General features: G+C 37.0%; 1 protein-coding gene across 1 annotated transcript in view; it reads left to right on the forward strand.

Annotated features, from left to right (window-relative positions):
- The window catches only part of LOC140166678 (fibronectin-like), a 174,121-nt gene that overhangs the window by 41,887 nt on the left and 110,132 nt on the right, over positions 1 to 22,102 (forward strand). The window contains exon 2 of the mRNA XM_072190176.1: positions 2,133 to 2,175. Coding sequence (XP_072046277.1) covers positions 2,133 to 2,175 — 43 coding nt within the window. The remainder of the gene's footprint in view (positions 1 to 2,132; positions 2,176 to 22,102) is intronic.

Genomic DNA, 22,102 nt, shown 5'->3' on the forward strand with positions numbered 1-22,102 from the left:
TATTGCATATTTATTTGGTATTACTTACAATTAATGTGAAAGCCACTGAAAATTGAATGGAAAGATATTTTTTTTGCAAATAGCCCCAGAAAAAAATTAGCGACGTATTTGCATGATGTATTTGCGTGACTTTGTCATTGCACGGTAAAATTGCTGTTTTGTCCTTTTCACATAGTGACGTATTTGCGCAACTGTTTCACATAGTGACATATTTGTACGATGTATTTGTCATTTGAATGGCAAAATTGTCATTAGTCCTTTTCACATAGTGACATATTTTTAATATTGAATTTTTGCAGAATAAGTTTTGCTCTGATAGTAATAAGTGAATTATATTGAAAATATGGTATATTAACATTACTTTTAACCTCTGTTAATAGACAATAATATTTTAATCAAGATTATGCAGCAAATGATAATCGCTAAATATTCAAATTTGATTTTCTCGAAATGCATATTTTGCAAATATGTCAGTATGTGATACGGCCAACGATATGTATTGCAACAAAGCAACAAAATGATTACTGCCAAGCTGCTACTTTTCCCTTTTCCAATTTCCCTTTTCATTTGACAGCAGTTTGATTTCATATTTTGCATCATCATGATTATTATTAAAAATGGACTCATTCAGTATACATCTTCTCAAATCCAGTGACAGCAATTTGGTTCCCTTCATCAGTGTCTTATTACAATCGTAATAATCCAGTATTAATTTCAGTCCACTGCAAATGGAAATACTCATTTGTGCCCAGGGGGGTCACTCCCATTTAGGCCTGTACACCATCCGCGATAATAAAAAACGCGTGTATCATTTTTAGGGTGTCAAAAACATGAAAAATTGGGAAAATGGGTAGCAAAATTGAAATTGCTAATACGCGGAAATGAAATTTAGTGTATGAAATTTGATGTAAGGAATAAAATCCCTGTTTAGGGTGTGAACGTGTTACCTCTTTAGGGTATCATTTTAGCCAAGGGTTAAATCCTTGTTTAGGGCTCTTTTCAAAAGTTGATTATCGCGGATGGTGTACAGGCCACAATGGGAGTGACCCCCCGGGCAACTGTGTCATCTAAAATATGTATTTTGTGACCCATCATATTGTGGCAGTTGTAGCATAGATACTGTTTATTTTTAGTATCTATGGTTGTAGGAACAAATCTGTAGGGGGGGGTGCTTACATAGTGCTGAGGTCAGTTCATTTTACAGACACTTGAATAAACTTTTAAATTGTCCAGATTGTGCATCGATCATCAGTGATATCTGGTCCAGGTCAGTAGAGCTTTCAGACTTTGGGTCTTCACTGAGGACTCTCCATAAAGCTCGGCCATAAGGAATAAAACTTGTGGGATTTATTTAAGGAAAATCCCGGAAATAATAATGGAGATTTGGGAAGTGATTCTAAAAAGAGTCTCCTCTTCAGGGATAAAACAAGAAGTAGTATATCAATATCAGTGGGTACTGTTGATAGATGCAAATCTAACCTTAAAAGGGGGAAATTAAAAGGGAAATTAGCTGATAGGTAATTTGGATGGTATGCTGGAAGGTTAAGGACATTGCAATAGGCTAAAGTCTATTTTTAAAATCAAATGTCTAGTTAAATATGAAAAATTTTGATATGAGGACTCTATGCTCTTTATTTGTACTACCAGGAACAGTGGGTTGCCATGGGAGTGGGGTAATTCCCCATCCCCCATTTCACTCTGTCCCACCTCCCATTGCAACCCCAGAAAAAACATTCCTATCACCCCTACTGACCAGGAAGGGATCAAAAGAGATTGTAGCAAACATAATGAAGTTCAATAAAAAATTATGGTAATTAGTAAGGGAAATAAATATACACAAAAGGATAAGAATTCATTAACGGAATGGATTACAATTTTACAAAAGTTCTGTTGTTGAATGCATTCTAACTATAGCGTACTTTGAATGTGCCTATTAAGATTTTTGGTAAATCCTGAAAACCTTTGCGATTGGACCCCTACATAAAATGTCACATGGCACGCCTTAGCAAACACGCATTCCACGACCACCACCGTCTTTAAACCTCCATCTTAGGACAAAAAGCACCATTTCCCTGTAGATGTCATCTCAAAAGTTAACTTACCCTTTGTATTTCTGTTTTTTTAATTTACAGGTCCTTGCTGTTAATGTATGGGTGTCATCAGCTGCTTTATCAGGTAAGAACATCAAACTTTCATTGCAGTAGGAAATATTTTGTTGGTCTTTTTTTAGCACAGGCTCTGTGCTGGACTTTAATATATGTGCCTGTATGACGATCTAAGGTTTTCCAACAATAGTACATGTAGCTCGCTTTGCTCCCTATTCGTGGGAGGCAGCCTCCAATAATTTTGGTGGCGATGGAAAAGTACCATTGGCCCCTAATAACTTGGGCCAGGTACCATTGGCCCCCTAGATATTGGGCATTAATTCTTCTCCAACTGAGAACTAAACTTTCACAATCTCACTGCGGACACAGCTGGTCAAACCAGCAAACCATGGACCTTTTATTTATATTTTACATTTGCAACTATGCAAAAATTAAGGATTTTTTCATAATATTAATTTGTGTAGAGATAAATCCAGTGTTCGATTTTCATCTATTTTTTTGTGTAGCAAAAACTGCAACTCACTTTCATATTTGAGTAGCAATTCCAAAATTGTGAGTAGCAATTATTTTCACCATATTTTGTGGATTTTTTTGTATACCTTTTACCATCGCCAAAACATTCCTACTTTCAGGGGAATTCCTGCCATAACTGTGTCTATCATATTTTTTCTCCGTTCTTGCAAGTTCGTAGACAAATACAGTGGCCAGTGAACGATTTTCGTATATTTTTTTTTGTGTAGCAAAAACTGCTACTCACTTTCAGATTTGAGTAGCAATTCCAAAATTGTGAGTAGCATTTTGCTACACTAATCCAGGTAAATCGAACACTGGATAAATCTGGTGTATGTCCATGTTTACAGACTTGTAAAGACCTCCAACCGAGGACCCTGGTTTAGACAACCGAGGATTTATGACTTGTTCTTATCTAACTGAGGACCTCCATTGCCCAAAGCTAAGGGCCAAACCATGGACCCACTTGACTTTTTACAAACCAATCGAGACATGACCGTACACCCACAAACAAACAAGATGTGTAATCTTATGCATTTTTATGTCATTTGTGACAACCTGCTAAGGTAGAGACAATGGACATCCACAGTTCCTGGATGTCCTCGGTTTTCTGGATATTTTTGCGGGGTATCCCTGTTTGCCTGTCTTTACAAACGCGCACACACACCCCTACACATGCACTAGCACAATATCATTTTGTGTAGCTTTAATTATTAAAATTAATTCATTTAAGCGCCACAATAAATATGATATTTCCCAGAATTGATACATGTGTGTGTCATAACACTTGATGATGTGTATTGTGAACAGACAACATAACACAAGTTACATCTAGACTGATATAAAGATATTAAATGGGCATGTCTCACTTCCAAAATCCATGTCTATACTGTAGACATCACATGATAAATATTGTCTATTATTAAGGTGAATCTTTGGGCATTATTGTCTTGTGACCATTAGTATAACATAGTTTAAGATTTTATGTGCGCATCTTTGTTTGGATTTAAAAAAAAAAAATTTACAATTTTTCAAACTTCATGTTTCATAGCAGAAAGGATTTCAATTTAAGGTGGCAAGATGCTGACCCTACCCCTACCCTTAACCCTAACCTAAAGAGGAGGTAGCCATGATTCATACCAAGGAACCGGCATGCGTGACCAAAAAAACAAATAAAAAGGGGTGTTTTTTTAGGCAAAGCAAGTTACGCGTGTGACACATTTAGAGTGTAAAAAACACTGATTTTCAAGAATAAGGGTAGTTTTCTGAAACTTGTTTAGGGTACCTTTTCAAATTTTAATAATTATGAGTCCAAAAAGGATACATTTGTTTCATTTTTAATAGCCAAAAACTCATTAGGGGGTAAATTCTATATTAAATTACCTTATTAAGGGGCTAAATTTGCTGGCAGGGTAAAACTCATTTAGGGGGGTTTCAAAAAAAATTAGCTCACACTATCATACTTGAGTGGCCCCCCTGGGCCATGGATGAGCTTGATATACAGTTGAAAATACTGATCCTCGGGGAGGGGACTTGAAGTTTCACACCCGTACACATCCATGACCAGATAAACACAAAAAAAGGGTCCTTTTCAGTCAAGGAATGGATGTGAATCGTGAGAATCCTGTTAAGGGGTAAAAAACGTCTGTTTTCCAGAAAAAGGGTTGTTTTTGAACTAAATAGTTGGTGCATTTAGGAGTCATTTTAGTGTACCTAAGTTAAGTATGTTTTGTTTTTCTGATTTGCACCATTGCCCAAACATTAACATTATAAATTTTAGAAAATGATTAAAAACATGTAATAAGGGGTGTATTTTATCACAAACATGTAAAGGTGATACATTTTTGTACCTTTCAGATCAAATCCTGCTTAGGGGTACCTTTCTGTTGAGTGGTAAAATTTGTTATGAGACCATGTTTAATTCCTAAAAGGACAAATCCTGCTTAGGGTATATTTTGTCAATCTCTGGTCGCGCAATTGTAAACTATGAAATTGCAGCGCCCCCCTCCTGCACTGATCAGGAAGGAATATGAATTGAAATTGAATTCTGTTCTCTCTTCTTTAATGTTAACGCTTCAAGCTTTTCTCTACTTGTTGTATTTATACTGAGAGCTGGTCTGCCTAGAAAAAGGAGGTTTTGTCATTTTGAAATGTCATGTTTTATAACTCAGTTTATACCTCATTTTGTATTCACCCAATTGAATGTTGTGTCACATTTGCCCTGTTTGTACTTTTATTCTGTCATTAAGTAACTATCAAGAAAATGGGGATGGTAATAGTTACTAATACCTTTAATTTCCCCTTGAAGCTCGGTGACTTAAGTAAGTCCATTGACAGACAACAGTGCAACTGAGCCCTATTATACTTACCCATTTAAAACAGCTCAGAGATAGAGTAGGTCATGGTTTCATTTAAGTGTTTAATTGAGGATTCAGCTGGCTGGGCTCAGAAGCTTGGCTAACTAATAATATCCTCTTCCAACTTTCATTCAAAATAGGAGCATGTATTCAACAGAAAGAGTTTTGGGTGAAATTTTGATTCGGTCTACCTTTCTCTGCTATACCATCACATACATAAACATTTAATTTTCAAAATAATCAATTTTAATTTGAGTAAGCTGTTACCCCTAATGACATTGACAAAACTAAAACCCCTGGAATAATAGGCGTTTGATTTTAAAGGACCAAATCAATTGACGATTTAACACTACTGTCGGGTGAGGTCATTCTCGTTTGAACGCCTAGCGCTACGCACTCGGTTGCTCGTGCTACATGCTTGCTAAGTCCGTGATATTAGATCATTTGACATATTTATATACCATTTTCTTTCTTTTTTTTCTTTCATAGTACACTGAATATAAACACAGCCAAAATAAAAAGTCTTTTTTTAAAATTGCACGAATTTCCAAACGGCGGCTGCTATGCTCACGATGATTAAACTTTTGATATCAAATTTGGTATCAACCTTCGAAGGAAAGTGTATAGAAAATTATTATATAAATTATTTTGCCATAAACTCATCAGACTCTGATCAAATGGGGATGGAACTAGTGGAGACTTTTTATTTTGGCTGTGTTTACATATAATTTACACAGCAGTAAGTTACGTTATTTAAACTGAGAGTTACAGTGGCATAAAATGGAATATAATAAAAACAAGATGCTTGGATCATGATTTATCTGGTGGTCATGGCAACCAGGAAACCTACGTTTTCATAATAGCTACGTGCCCCTTTAAACCGAGTCCCCCATCAATGGAATAAAGTAAGCACATCAAATTATTTAATTATTCCAATAGGATACTGGGGTGATCCTGCGAGTTCCTGAGGGTTAAGGTTATCAGTGTTGTGAATGCTGGTGATAGAGGGAGTTATTCAAGGAATGTAATGGGCCTAAAGTCTCACAAAAAGTACTGTAGCCATTACAAATTTGTCTACGGCTTCAGAACTATTAATCGTATTCATAATACTTTAACATAGGAGGAAAGGTAGTTTATGTACGAACATTTTGATTCGTCATTCGCCCAATTCCGTTCAATATTTACAAACACGGCAGTATTTCTAGAGAAAAATATCTGAAGTTAAAAGTTGCACAATAGCCTTCAATGGTTATTGTACAGACTTGACATTTAATATGGAATATTTTTCGCAAAGTTCCAAGACTGGTCGGGACGGAGTCTGCATAGACCGCACGGGATAAATATTAATTGGGGTGTGTCGGGAGATGGTGTAAAATAATTGTTTGATAGAAAATGTGCTTTCTATATGTTTACATTATGGTGCTCATAATGTAGCGAATTTGCCTAAAATGGCGGATTTAGGGATGCTGAATTTGAGCTTTCTGGGGACACAATTTCGGACTTTATGCAGCGTGGTTCTGTTATTATCAAATTTATAGGGGTTTGAGGTGATATTTCTTAAACTTCGTCAGCAACTGGCATTCATCACAGCTGAAATACACTTACAATGTACCAAGTTTTTGAACAGGGGAGGAGATTAAAAATAGGGCTCTTAAAAGCTGTGCGTACTCAGAAAGTTTGAATGGCCCCTGGGGTCAATTGTTATAAACTTATAAGGCATGATCACACGGGAGCTTACCTCCGTGTTACCGTAATACGGAGGTAGTGCAAGGTCATGACTTAACACGGATACTTGTCCACACGGTCCTTCCTCATGGTCTAAGCACTCCGTGTTAGCTGCACGGCTCGGTCTTTACTTCGTGGTAAATATAGGAATTTCCTGGAAGTTTTAGAGCCGTTTGCTATACTGCAAGTACACTGTGAAAGTCGATGTCTCTTATAGTTTCAGGGCAATTATGTCCTACACGTGTTTTTTAGCTGTTATTTTCTTCTCCACTCAATTTCTTTGTCTTTCAAGACACTAATATCAGCTCTTCCGTTTCTTCTTTTGACCAGTTTAATGTTTTGTTTTGTTAGGTTTTTTTTTGTTTGTTTTTTTTTTCGTTTTTGTGGTGTTTCTTTCATCATGTTCATTCTCGGTGAGAAACGGAGATAAATTATTGTGAATTTATGCTAAAGAAATTTAAAATATTGCGAAATTGTAAGTGTTGTACATCCATAAGGTCAAGCTTACCCCAGAATCTTGTTCATACGGGCACTAACACGGCCCAACGATCGCTTCGTGTTAGCGCGCTACCACAGAGATTTCTCTGTGGTAAATCTTCCGTGTTAAGCTTCAAGGTAGTTAACACGATACTTGTTCAGACGGTCGCTAACACGAAGCTACCTTAGAGGTAGCTTCGTGTTAGCTTAACACGAACTTACCCCTAAGCCCGTCTGAACACGGCTATAGTACAGAAACAACTGTGCGGATTCCTGGTTGTCCAATGAGCTCACACTGTTTCTTTGTGTGCAGTAAGTTTATAAAATTTGGCCTCAGGGGACCATTCAAATTTTCTGAGTGCATACCACTTTATTGAGCCATATTTTTAAAGCTCCTCCCACTTTCAAAACTGGTAGATCACAGGTGCATTTCAGTTCTGATGAACACTTATTGGTATTTAAGTACAATAAAATTACCTTAAACCTCAATAAATTTGATAATATCAGAATAATGTTGCTCAAATTCAGGAATTTTACCCCCAAAAAATTCAAATTCAGTCTCCTTAAATCCGCCATTTTAGGCTAATTTACAATATTATGAGCGCCATAATGTAAACTAATGGAAAGCACATTTTCTGTCAATCAATTATTTTACACCATCTCCCGACACACCCCAGTTAATATTTAGCCCGTGCCGTTTATGCAGGCCTCTACCAGATCAGTCTCGGAATTTTGCGAAAAAGTATTCCATATTAAATGTCAAGTCTGTAGTATAGCATCCCACCATTATCTTCCCTCTGAATTCCAATCAGTACAAATTAACTGCAACTTTTAAATTTGGGGTTTTTTTCTTATAGAATACTGCTGTGTTGTTAATATTAAATGAAATTGGGTGAATGGGGTATCAAAATGCACGCACATAAACCACTTTTGTTCTATGTATTATGAATACAATTAATAGTTCTGAAGGCTTAGTAAGTCACAGATTGTCTCTTTTTAGCAAAATTTCAATTGATGTCTGTCTGAAATGCATCACATTGCCAATTATGTGTGACATAATTGTATCCTGAACTTGACTGAAGTATCACTTCTGAAATCTGGTTTGACTTTCAAGATTTGTACAAATAGCTAATGGAAATAAGTTCCATCCATAGGGTGTGCCACAAGAAGTGGTACAAGATAAAATTAGGAATGATCAAAATGTGTTGCAAGGCGACTTGTAAATTCATGCCATCCTATGCCAGGATGAGACTCTATAATCAAGATGTCTGTCTATGATAGTAAATGTTTATGTTTATTGAACACATGATGGAGTCACATTATAAACATTTTCTGGGTTATATATCAATGTTTTAACAAAATTATGATAACATGTTGGCATTAAAGGGGTGCGGTCTAATTTTTTTTCCATGTCATGTTTTATATCTTACATTGAGGATTACCATTAAATCAATGTGTTTCCATAATTCGAATTATATTGCTCAAGTGGTTTTGAAATGCCATGCGCCATGGGATAGTACACCCCTACACGTTTACACCTACAACCGTGGACCTGTATTGTGTGTGTGGTTGTTTAAAACATTGAAACTGTGGAACCACACACACAGACATATCATCCAAACGTAGACTTCTGTGATATTACACTGCTAACCGTGCACCTGGTATTACACCTACGATAGAGAACCCTACTCCATATGCAAAGTTATGCTGTATAGCTGCTGTCTTACGAACGTGGACGTCCACGGTTCGCTATGTGTGGTTTTTCACTACATAAGTGTGGACGCAAAGTCCACGTTTGTAGGTGAAAACAAATGCTTACTTTTGGTTGTGGTTACCACAATTTACCACAAGTTTATTATCACTAGTATCTAAACTAAACATATCTCTGGCGTTATATCTTACTGGGGTAATGAGAAAATACAAGCTTTCTTCTGATACCAAAATCTCAGTTTTGATGAAGAAAAATGAGAGATGAGGCTGTCGATAGGGTTGCATCCCTTTAACTTCATTCTCAGGAAATGGAGCATAAACATAATAGATATTGAATTGCTTGTTTTTTTTTGATGTGGCGACACATTTTTGGCATCCTGTTTCAAAATTTGTCATTTTACACATTAAAAAGGAACTTCTTTGTAGAAAAATGTCTGCGTAATTGGCGACTAGGCTCGAAATATCAGGAAACAACTCTCAATAGCTGAATATATATATCAAGGGTTAGCCAAGCTTTGAGAACTTTTAACTTTTTTTTTTTTTATAGCAAATGACTCTAAAAATATATTTTTTATTTTTTGCAATTTGCCCAAAACAGCTGATTTTACATGCATACAGAAATTTCCGTAAAACTCAGTCTAAACAACCGCTGATTTTACAATAAACAAATGTGCAAAACAGGAAATCTGGGTTGGTTTCCCCCTGTCAGCTTAGAAGAGACTTTGTCCAACATATAAGATACCAAAGGGTATTTTTATAACATGTGTGCCGCCATAACAACACCACCAGGTGATCAGGTGATGGACCAAAATACTCGGACAGACAGTACAGGAACCTTTCAGGCAATTTCTTCAAAGTTACTAATATGTACAGCTAAAATTATACTCATTGGGAGATTCTGAAAGGACATTTATCAACAGCACAAAGTTGTAAAACAAGTTGCAGCAAAATCTGGTTAGAAAACTTCTTTTTTTGGGGGGGGGGCAAAGGGAATTTCAGGGGGTGGGGAAATCACAAATTTTGTGCAAAATTGCCACAAAAAGTTCAGCTTTTCGTAATGTTGGGTTTTTACTGGGGAGCATTAACAGGGGGAGCATGTGTGGCAGATATAGTTCATGTCTTCCATAGGGGTGTATGGATATCAACTGGAATTGCCCAAGATCAAGGCTATACGTGATGCCAGCTGGCACATTGGTCCATTTTAGCGTGACATTTCAAGACAAAACCTGTAAGCACATAATCATTACATGTCTCTCGTAATCACATAATCATCACATGTCTAATTGGTGTAATTAAAACCAGGGGTGTATGGATTTCAACTGGAATTGCCCAAGATCGAGGATATCTGTGATGCCAGCTGGCACATTGGTCCATTTTAGCGTGACATTTCAAGACAAAACATGTAATCACATAATCATTACATGTCTCTCGTAATCAAATAATCATCACATGTCTAATTGGTGTAATTAAAACCAGGGGTGTATGGATTTTAACTGGAATAGCCCAAGATCAAGGCTATCTGTGATGCCAGCTGGCACATTGGTCCATTTTAATGTGACATTCACTATGCACCACAATGGCCTCAACCCAATGGCATAGTTCAATAACCTCAATGAAACAATTATAGCGCAAAATTTGACCTCAAGTTGGAGAGTATGAGTTTTTGTACCCAAATTGTCAAAGGTCGTTCAATGAGTGTGCAAATGTATTGGGGTTAAAAAACCGTGCCCTGCCCAGCAAACACAAAACGTTTTCGACATCATTCGCAAAAGGTTATAAAAGGTTGTCAGAAAACGTTTAAATGTCGGGTTATATAAAGGGTATATTAAGAGTATAAAACGTTTTCATAACCTTAAAAAACATTTTTGATAATCTACTGTTCAGGAAACAAACATGTTTTACAGAAAACGTTTAAATGTCGGGTTATATAAAGGGTATAAAAACGTTTTAATAACATTCCAAATACATTCTTGAAAACTTGATACAAAACATTCTAAACAGAATGTTATTTTGGGGTTGAAAAATATTTTTTGCGAAAAATGTTTGCCCAAAATATTTTCAATAACGTTTAAAAACGTTTTCATGACCTTTATATAACCCGACATTTAAATGTTATTAAAAGGTTTTGAAAGAAACATTTCAAGAACATTTCTGTGTTTGCTGGGTTCAAATATTTTAACATAATGGTATTTAAGTATTGACACAATATTTGGCAAAAATGTTTGCAAAAATAGTTTACAATAACATTTTTGAAAACATTTAAAAATATTGTTGTAGTGTGTTTTCATACAAAACGTTTTAAAAGCGTTATCATGACCTTTATATAACCCGACATTTTAATGTTATTAAAACGTTTTTACCTAAACCAAAAGCCAAAATATAACTTATTTAAAACGTTTTTAAAACGTTTTTGTGTTTGCTGGGTGATAGATGGGCATGTTGTGGATCCTAGTGATTCAAGCCAAAATGTGCATGTAATCACATAATCATCACATGTCTAATTGGTGTAATTAAAACCAATAGTTCATTGTGTACAGGATGCTATCTTCTTATTGCCAAGTTTTGAAACTACAAGCTTACCTCTCTCTGCGCGGGTATCAACTGCAGATGACAAGTTTCAAACTTTTTAAAAAATTCAAGAATTGTAAATTTTCATGACCATATTTGGAAGCAGCATGAAAAATGCATCAAAATGAGTACAAACAAGCCTAGTAATGGTTCGGTGGTTCTTGAGATAGCTCTTGAGATTTTGAGAAAATCTTTTTATGTTGATGCCTATGGCTAGCATGCAGAGCATTAACAAGTTATTGGTTAAAATGGTTATTGCAGTGTCTGTTTCTTTGGCTTAAGGAATAATGCTATGTCTCAAAGCCCTTGGCAATCTCAAAAACGAATGCGGAATGCATTTTTTTTATTTAGATTTTCAAATATCAAATTTGATCAATTTTCTTTAAAATATTTCTCAGAATTTCATGATTCTATGGCAATTTTTTTTTAAACTACGAAAGGAAATATAAGCTACTGATCAGTGGCTCGAAACCGGGGGGCCCCAATAATTTGGATGCCTATGGAAAATTACCATTGGGGCCCCCCAATAATTAACATCTTCTGGAGCCCCTGCTGATAATTATTCCCTTTTATTTAGGAGAAAATTCAGTGGAATCACATGGGTCCAGGACTGGCCAGGTGTTTACCCAGGACTTGAACTTTTAAACCAAAAATCCACGGCCCACGACCTGGCCATCCCCGGGTCCCCTGGGCCCAGGTTTGCATTTGATATGTGCATTATGGGGAAAAAAGTTCTTTTTCATCCTGGTATATTTACACACTGATAACTATATGTGATCATGTTGGTCAAATGTCATTGGCAAGGCCTCATCTTATGAAATCCATGCATTACTACCAGCACAGCTGAAGAGATCAAATGAAGGCATAAGTGCAATGATGATGGTTTGGTCCGGGCGGGGGGGGGGGGGCACTCAACTTAAATTTTGGTAGAGGTGTAGGAACTTTGGGAACTAAGAACCGATTTTCAGGCAAAATAGGGGTTTGAAGAACTGAAATTAGGGCCAAATTATAGGCTGTTGAGCTAAAAATTTCTAAATTATTTCCAAATTTGAGCTTAAAGAGCTACAATTGTCAGAGTTTGAGGCTCAAAGAACTGGAGCAGATCCAAATGTGGGACTTAAGGAACTGCTGGAGAGCCTGAAAAAGGGACCCTTGAGCGCCGCACATACCCGTACCACCTTAACATGTGAGTCCCCCCCCGGGGTTTGGTATACTCAAGTTTAAACCAGGAGGAAAGATGCATTACAGTGTGCATAAGAATAAGGTCCCAGTATTTCCCTTGTCATACCACCATTACTAAAAAATGCCATAGCAAATGATTATATTTCTGGGAACTTCTGGGAACTTGAATATAAAAATGCTATTCATGCTTGTTAATCAACCATCAAAATAGACCCTAAACTGCTTAACTGATGCCTAAATGGATATTTTTACCAAAATGGCATATTCTCAAATTTAAATTTTTTAAAATTATGATGGTATTAGAATATTTTAACTTGGGAATGTCTCAGACTTTGATGTTCAAATTACAATATTATTTACACTAATTTAAAGTGTTAATCAAACAATTTGTCCAAAAATGCATCATAACCAGAATAAATGGCAAATTTTGAGGTTCAAAAGAGACATAACCAAAAATGGACCCCTAAACATGGGCATGGCCAAAAATGGACCCTTAAACGCTGACAACAATGTATGCTGTATTTTTTCCATACCGTACTCAAAAAGTAACACATTTTCAAGTAATAGGCCTACCCCTCAGGTGAGCTAAGTTGTTCACTATTACCTGACATGCCTGAGTACCTGGGCACTTCTTGAGATAGGAACAAAATTTAGATCCATAAGACTGTTTTTCTGTACAGAAAATAGACATAGGTGGATGTCAGAAGTTGATTCAATATCTACCCAGCATGCATTGCAATATTACTGAGGAATGCACAGAATTGGAGAAGGAGACAGTGGCGTAGATTTCTTTTTGACATTGGGGGAGCTATGGAGTTAGAAAAAAAATCCAGCAACTTTTGACGACAGAATAAGTATATGGTACAAATGCGCGCGAAAAATTTTGCTATTTTGAAGCTTAACTGATGAAATATGGTGTAAAAGTGCACGAAGCTTGTAGAAATTTGCACTTTTGGGGCTAAAATGGGCAAATATGGAGGTTAATTTGGTCAGAACCCCATTATCAGGCGTCAACATTTGGGGGATGATTGTATGGACCATCCCCCTGGCAAAATATTGGGGGGTTTATCCCCCCATCTCCACAGGATCTACACCTATGGAAGGAGAATTGGGACTGTCTTGACTACCATCTTGATACATGCATTGAGCAAAAATTGGGGGTACTCGTCGTGATTAAGCGTGCTTGTATGTGTGTGTTAAGAAACTATATGCAAATGCAGGTTATTTATGTGCAAGATTGGAACAAATATGCATTTTGTAGTCAATTGTGAAATATTAATGATCTACATTTGCATCCGTGTGTTTACAAATAACAAGATATGATTGGATCACACGCATCGTGTATATTCATGAGGTTATGAATTCTGGTTGGTGGCTGCAATAGCTTGCAATGCAATCTGGGATTGGATTGAATCGATCTCTAGGTGGATGTAAGATATTTAAAGTTGAGCAAAGTAACATCCTCCAACCACCTTGGTCTTGTAAGATGGGGAAGTCGCTGCGTGTTTGGGAGGAAGCTCTCCTCGCCATTTCTGACAAGTTTAGCATGTCATGTATATGTTTTTGTAGTATAAGGTGATCAAGTGTCAGAGTTAAGTCAACTGAGAAAAATGAGGAAAGATATATTGCAGTTTTCTCTGCTTGTTTTAAGGCCATGTGGTGGTTACACCCTACATAGAAGAAAGGTTGATGAGGTATCATTCTTAAAAATAAATTTGGTCCAAAAAGATGAGTAAAATTGTTAACCAAAGTTTTTGACCTCATGCAGCTTTTTGCTTGATAGTACAACAAGACCTCAGTCTTGTGAAATTGTGAAAGAGTGAAATTGTAAATTGTAAATTGTCAATTGACATATAGGTTTATGATAGTATGGTGCACCCTTAAAAAATATCATGTGGACCCAATTAAAATGAGACTACTAACTAGTGATGTGCACCCTGAACCATGTGTCAATATTCGACTTTGTGAAGCCAGGCATGTAGGCCCTAACTTGGAGCAAAAATGACATGTAGAGATATGGACCTGATTGAAATGAGAATAGTCCTACTAATTACTATATAATATAGTGATGTGCACCCTGAACCCGGTAACAATAGTTCTAACAATAATCAAACTTTGTGAAATATTGTAACTGACATGTAGAAATATGGACCCAGTTGAAATGGGAATGCTAAGGAGTGATGTGCTGTGCATCAATTCATCTTTGTAAAATCATGCATGTTAAGGGATCTGGAATGAGCGTTTCGACAGTATTTTTTGTGGGACATGAGAGTACATCAGACATATCGAATTGCATTCTGAATACGAAGAATGTCTTTCTGATATCAAATAATTTTCATTTTTTGAAATTCACAATATAATACAAATTTTATGACAAATTATTAAAATTTGATATTTTATAAATCTAATGACATATTTTTGAAGTGTATGTAGCTGGGAGAAAAAGCCTACGATCAATTGAAAATTTTGAAGACCTAATTTTTTTTAGTGTTTTGGGAAAAAAATCCATATCTTCAATACGAAAGGTCAAAATTTTCAATTGATCGTTGTCTTTTTATCCCACCTACATACACTTTAAGTATAAATCATCAGATTATAAAGTTTACTTCGAGTACTATTAAATATGAAAAATATCAATTTTTAATCATTTGCCATAAAATGTGTATTACATTGCGAATTTAAAAAATCAAAATTATTTGATATCAGAATGACATTCTTCGTATTCAGAATGCAATTCTATATGTCTGATGTCCTCTAATGTCCCACAATATAAACTGTCCAAACGCTCATACCCCATCCCTTAAGGCAAGTGGGATAGCAGCCCATTTTTAGCCATTTAACAAAAAAATCTGCAGTAGGCCTATATATTATTATTCAAGGAATCAAATAGTCATATTTATATTTCCATAGGTCTTGTGCAGAGAAGATTTATAAGCAGTCCCATGATACTAATGAAACATCCGGGTATTTGAGAACCAGTCTGGTAATCACAGAGTTTCACACCATTCTTCACTGTTGATTCCTGTTCCAGAGTCCCTATTTTCAAACACTCAAAATATGTCCCAAATGTGGGTCGATAAGCATTTTGAGATGATCCCTGAAAAGAACATCGTACCCTGTTCAAATGAGATCTTTGTTTATACTCTCGACCCACATTTGAATGAGGAATATCAGTCTGAAAGTACAAGAAATCGATATACAAAAATTAAAAATTCCAACAATGAATGAACACAGCTGCCAACAGCTGTACGCGATGCAACAGCGATCGTATGTCGCGTATTTCAAAGTACAACACGAACGCACAACCATGGATACAATAATGAAAATACTAACCAATCACGAGTGAGTTGGCAAGGTTGGATTCACCTCGCGTTACGCACACACAGGCGCTTATCACACAGTGTACACAGAGAATCATCACGATGTTGACAGCCGTGTTCATTCAATTGAAATTCTAGACTGGTTTTCAACGTGAGTACCCGGATGTTTCACTAGTATCTTCTCTGGGTCTTGTGGTTCTTGAGTTATGGCTGAAAATATATTAAAACAAAAGTATACTTCTTAATAGTGATAGTGATAGTATAGGAAATTAGTCAAGGAAGCAAATGATGTTTTCATAGGTCTTGTACGTGATCTTTGAGTTACGGTTGATAAAGGTTTTGGTATTTACCCCGTCCCAAGAAATATCATGCCGGAGAAGATGAGAATTAGGCCTATACCCATCCAGCCTTGGGATCTCCTTTATGGAAACACAGAAGATGATTGAACCCATACCACTCCTCTTGTGTGTCAGCTTTATTTGCATCAATATTTGAGTGAAACACAGCTAGGACATGCCCCCCTCCCCCCCTCTGTCCTGCCTTAAAGTCAAACTGACTGTGCGGACATGTAGAAATATCATGTGGTCCCACTTGAAATGAGAATGGTAACCAGTCTAGACCAGGGGTGTCTATTCTTCCAGAAAATTGAAATTATTCCCTCACCCTACCGCGCGGTGTCACATCCGTCCCCAGATTCTTCCCCAACTGAAAACCCCAAAATGGACCATAAAGGGAAAATTTTAGGTTGGTTGCTATCTCTGGGGGGGGGGGCACTCCCATATAATGACATACGTCATGAGCCCTTGAAAAGACCCCGTTATTTTTGGCAAATCCTACACCCAATGACCCTGTTTTTTTCAGTAGCCTACACTGAATGACCCCCTTTCTTGAACAATTAGTCCTCAAAATTGAAATTTCGGCACACTTCACACACATTTTGAGCAAAATAAATGAGTTTTGTCTATGTTGTACTGTAAAATTGGGTAAAAAGCTAATTTAGATTGTCAATGATGTGAAATTTTAGGCGCCCCATACAAAAATCACTCCATTTTTACATTGCCAACACCGGATGACCCCCTTTTTTCTGAAAATTTCCACACCGATAGACCCCTAGTTTCATACGCTGGTGGGCACAGGTACGTCACTTTCATAGTGCCTCCCCCGGGTGCTATCTACTTTTCCTTACTTTCTTGTTCCCTCCCTTCCCTGACTGAACATAGGTGTGTTGTGAGTTGTTCTATTCTGTCTTCCCTAAAAACATCAAATTCTTTCCTAGATGGTACAGTCTGGACACTGAACCATTGAATCTAAGGACTAATGGTTCAAAGGGAAGACAGGCTGGTAAACACCTCTAGGCTCTTTATTATTTTCAGAGCTAGCTGTGATTTATAATTTACAGGGGTGTGAGAGTTCAGCTTTTTTGTTTTGATTTTCAGCTTTTTTTTGTACCAGTACACTTGCTCTGTATAAAAGTATAGGATCTTCCCAAATTGCAGCTTTTTGCTAGGTGTTTTGAGCTTTTTGCTATCTGGTTTTTGCGTCTTCAGCTCTTTTATAAACTGAAGAAACTTATAATTTTTACAACTTGTGAATCACAAGGTCATATCTTAAAATAGTGTCAATCGAAATGAACCAAAATTACACACAGGATTACTTTAATACTTACTCAAAACACATGTCAGTAACCAAGCAGTTGTCCAACTGACACAACAGCAAAATGCACTGTCATGGGACAGCTTCCTGGACTTCGCCCACTTTCACAGCCCAACATTTGGCACCCAGCACATAAAATCTGTGAGAATGCACACAAGATCCTTGCACAGATGATAAAACGGTGCTGCTTTCTGCTTTTCATACACTTTTTTCATGAAACAGGGCTGGGCTGTGAATGTGGTCCAGGAAGCTGTTCCATGTCAGTGCATTTTGCTGTTGTGTCAGTTGGATAAATGCTTGGTTACTGACATGTGTTAAGAGTAGAGTATTGAAGTAAACTTGTGTGTAATTTTGGTTCAATTTGATGGACAGGATTTCAAGATATGAGTGAAAAATTATATGTTTCTTTTTGAGGCCAGTTTATATGTGGTGACTCGCATGCCCCTGATTTATAAAGCCTTAGAATTAAAATTCTTCTGTTGCAGAGTTCGGAAAATGCCACTGAACTATTGCATCTAGGGAAGAATAATCAAGGATTTGGATCTGAAGCTGAGGTTTAAAAGGGAAGATAAACTTGGACAATAGAGCTGTTAACTAATTGATGGTTCTTCCCTTAGAATCCCAAATGCTTCCCTAGATAGGCAGATGTCCAAACTGAAAAGAAAATGGATTTTGTATGAAATATGCAAAGCAGAGCTCCCTTAATCCTAGTGTGCAAACTGTGCAATATTACTAGATAGTATGACCACTAGTCACTATTGCCCAGGCAGGGAAGAATTACTGACCCAACTTTTCCCTGTTTTATGATCCATGGTTTCCCTCAAATAATTATTTTTGGGATGGGAATGGGTAAAAGCCAAGGGACCACTACATAAACATGCTTATGTTATGTACCCATTATAATTCTTCCCTAAATGACACTTGATGAATTCACCCACCCTGTAGAGCAGTCACTGCCAGCCAGTGACCATCTATTTCATTCCAAAAATACCATAAAACATAATAATACATGTTCCAGTTATACATTTTCCCCCAAATTAGTTTATTTAATTTTAAATTTTCCTTGAATCCTGTTGACTTTCTTCTGTTTTTCCCCTCTCTTTTTTTTTCTTTTTCAAAATGCAAAATTCTTCCCCAAAGGGGTAAAATTATTCCCGCCCCTTTGGGGGTGATTAACGGAAGAATAAACGCCCCTGGTCTAGACAGACAGGATTTAATGCAAACAAATGTAAAAACATGCATGAAATTCCACTGACACGATGTGTCATTGCTACTATAATATAGGCAGATCTGTAACAACTTAAATAAAAAGTTGCCCGTTTTTGATATTAGGGGAGCTCAATGTCACATGCTATAATACTCCTATAATGCCGATGTGGAAGCATTCAAATTTAGAGAGGGCAAGCATATTTTTGAGTCAAAATTTGATTTCAGAATATTTTTAATAGCCCATAATGAAGGTGAATTGCGGTATTTGATGGACCAGTGAACGCAAAGTGCACAAAATGGTGCAATTTAACCCATTTTGGCCCAAAACACACAGGTTTTTTTAAGGTTAAAAAGGAAGATGAACAGGGCAAATTATTGCTTTATTTTTTTTTGTATTAGGATTTTAGGGGGGCGAGATATGCATGAGTTTTAAGCATAAATATTTTTAACACAAGAATAGGAAGCTTAATACGTGCCAGGATTATGTGGCCTGGGGTCCATTTCACTTTTAACCCTTCGTAATTCAAGTAACCGTTCATAAAGTTACGAATACCCAATACTAGATGTAACTTTACAAAGGGTCCCTATAGTGAATCCCTATTACTTATGCACAAATCAATTGTAGTCCCGGCCCCCAGGGCCTGGCAATAGCTTGGGTCCGAGCCGGGACTTGGCCGGGATGTAACAGCTCAATGTGTCTCGCAGAAAAGGGACATAGTGGGGAGTGTACGGGATGTATTGCCTCTTAAACAGGCGGGATCTACCCGGGAGTGTACCCGGGACGTAATAGAAGAGTACTCACAACTGTGCCGGGTCAGATGCGTGGGGAAACACTCGCAGGGACTTGAACATGGTGCACGGGCTAGGGGTGGGGGACTTGGCCGGGATGTACCCAGGATGTACACAGAAATAGTGCCCGCCCTGGGACTAAGCGGGATTGTAACATGTTTGTAACAGTTTCCAAAATTACATCCCCGGGTAGGTCCTCGCTATCCCCGGCCCCCGGGGGGCCGGGACTACAATTGATTTGTGCATTACGACAGGTACTGTTCATAAGTGAAATGGAACTTGCGACTAATAAATTACAAACAATTTTGAGACTTACATAGCTTTGTAAAGTTTAGTGAAATGGACCCCTGAAACCTAAATGACATGAGGCAGCCTTGATAGATGTGACATGTGATTCACCATGAAGACAATAAAGTAATGATTCAGCTGAATGTCAAATTTGCTCTTTCCAATAGCAGAACAAGTATGGTTTGAAAGAGCAAAGAAAGCTGACTCCAGCTTGTTTGCTTGAGATTTCTATCATTCACTGTCCTTCATTTCAGACGGTTTCATATTTGCAACAGAACATTAGTAAGCTTTATAATACAACTTTCATTCAGATCTTACAATCAAGGTATTTCTTGTCACTATCAACTTGTGTTGCACTGAATAGCAAGTCAGTACAGGGAAGAAATACATTGTGTATTTTTTTGGAAATATCTTCCACAGGGGGAGTATGATTTCGAATGGAATGAACACATTAGCAGCTCCATTTGAAACTCACTCTCTCTCTGTGGAAGATTCAGATTGAATCTTTCTCAGAGGGTGTATGGAATTCAAATGGAGCTGTCTAATGTGGCCATTCCATTTGAAATCTGTACTTCCCCTGTGGAAGATATTCCAAAATCTTACACAGGGGTAGTGTGCATTTTAAATGGAATAGCCCGATTTCAAAACACATTGTATAGTTGACCAGAAGAATTTTGTTTTATCAAAATGTGAGTAGCAGTAAATTGTGAAGCTGTCCATCTAATTTTCCTTACTAAGTCCTTAGCCAATTCGAGGGATGGAAAGAATAAAGTATGATCAATTTTACAAGTTGAAAAATGTATTTCTCAAATCCAGGATGATCCAAAATGCCGCCTTCCATTCAAGAAGCTCTACATAGAAAACTGAATATATAAGGCAGTTCAGTTTTGATTTAAAATTACTAGCAGTATGTGACAGACAATCAGAATTTGGTTCCATCAAATATTATGAAACAGTGCATTGGGTAGTTGAAAGATTAAACTCAACAAAAGTGGTAATTTCAAAGTAAAATGTGTATCCATCGGACAGGGGCTATCAAATACAATTGAGTTCCATCCTTTTTATCAACTGTTGTACTTATTACCGTAAAAACTCGATAGTTAACATTATGTGCTTATTATACTGTTCAACTTTTTTGCATCGCGCTGCTATATCGCAGCCGTGCACGCTTATGATTGGCTGCTGGAAAATCAAGGTCGGTAGAATGACCATAAAAGGAGATGCAGACCCCGCATGCTTTTCAAACATTGTAACATTGCGCGATGAAATTATAATGTACATTTTTATTTCATAGCGCGTAACCGCAATGTTTGAAAAGCATCGCATCGCGCTGCAAAGTGGAGTCAGGATCGGACTTTAGTCCTTCAGGTGACTGTCCTGTTCACGCAGGTAGTCTATGGTGGCTGTTTTAAAGTGATCTGGGTTGGATATTGATGAGATGGTGTCAGGGAGATTGTTCCAATCCCTTATTGTTCTGTTTATGAGTGAAAATTTGTGGCAATCAATCCTTGCTTGCTGTTCAATATATTTGTCTTTGGAGGTGTTTACCGGGTATCCGCGCTGCATCACTCCAAACCAATTTTTTACCACTGAGCACATAACCGGTGACACACTAAACAAAAAAAGCACCACTGGCCATCCATACACTCAGTTAGTTTTGTGGGGTTCATTATTGAACCCCAACGGTTTTAGCTTGTATTTATATTATTTATTAACATAGGCCTATTTGTTTGTGATATTTCAAGCGTTTTAAAATTTCAAAATAATCCCATTCAATTACGCGGTTGACGATGAAAATTTACTGAATTTAGAGAATGCACGGCGACCACCACCTGAGAATTGAGAATAGCTCAGAATGAGAGAGTGCAGTGATTTAGTTAAATTTGTAAATTTTCATAACCATATTTGGAATCAGCATGAAAAATGCATTAAAATGGTTACAAACAAGCCTAGTATTGCACTATTGGTTCAGTAGTTCTTAAGATATATAGCTTCTGATATTTTAAGAAAATATCTCAAAACTTGGGACTTTTTATGTTGAAGCCTATGACTAGCATGCAGAGCATAATGTCTTTACAAAATAAATTGTGGCTGAACATCACTTGTCTATGACCCTGATGACATTTTAAGTTTAACTTTTGTACTGTAGGCACTTCACATCAGTTGTCTATAACTATGATGACATTTTAAACTTTTGTACTTTAGGCAC

Source organism: Amphiura filiformis, chromosome 12 (assembly GCF_039555335.1).
Source record: "Amphiura filiformis chromosome 12, Afil_fr2py, whole genome shotgun sequence".
NCBI classification, from domain to species: domain Eukaryota; kingdom Metazoa; phylum Echinodermata; class Ophiuroidea; order Amphilepidida; family Amphiuridae; genus Amphiura; species Amphiura filiformis.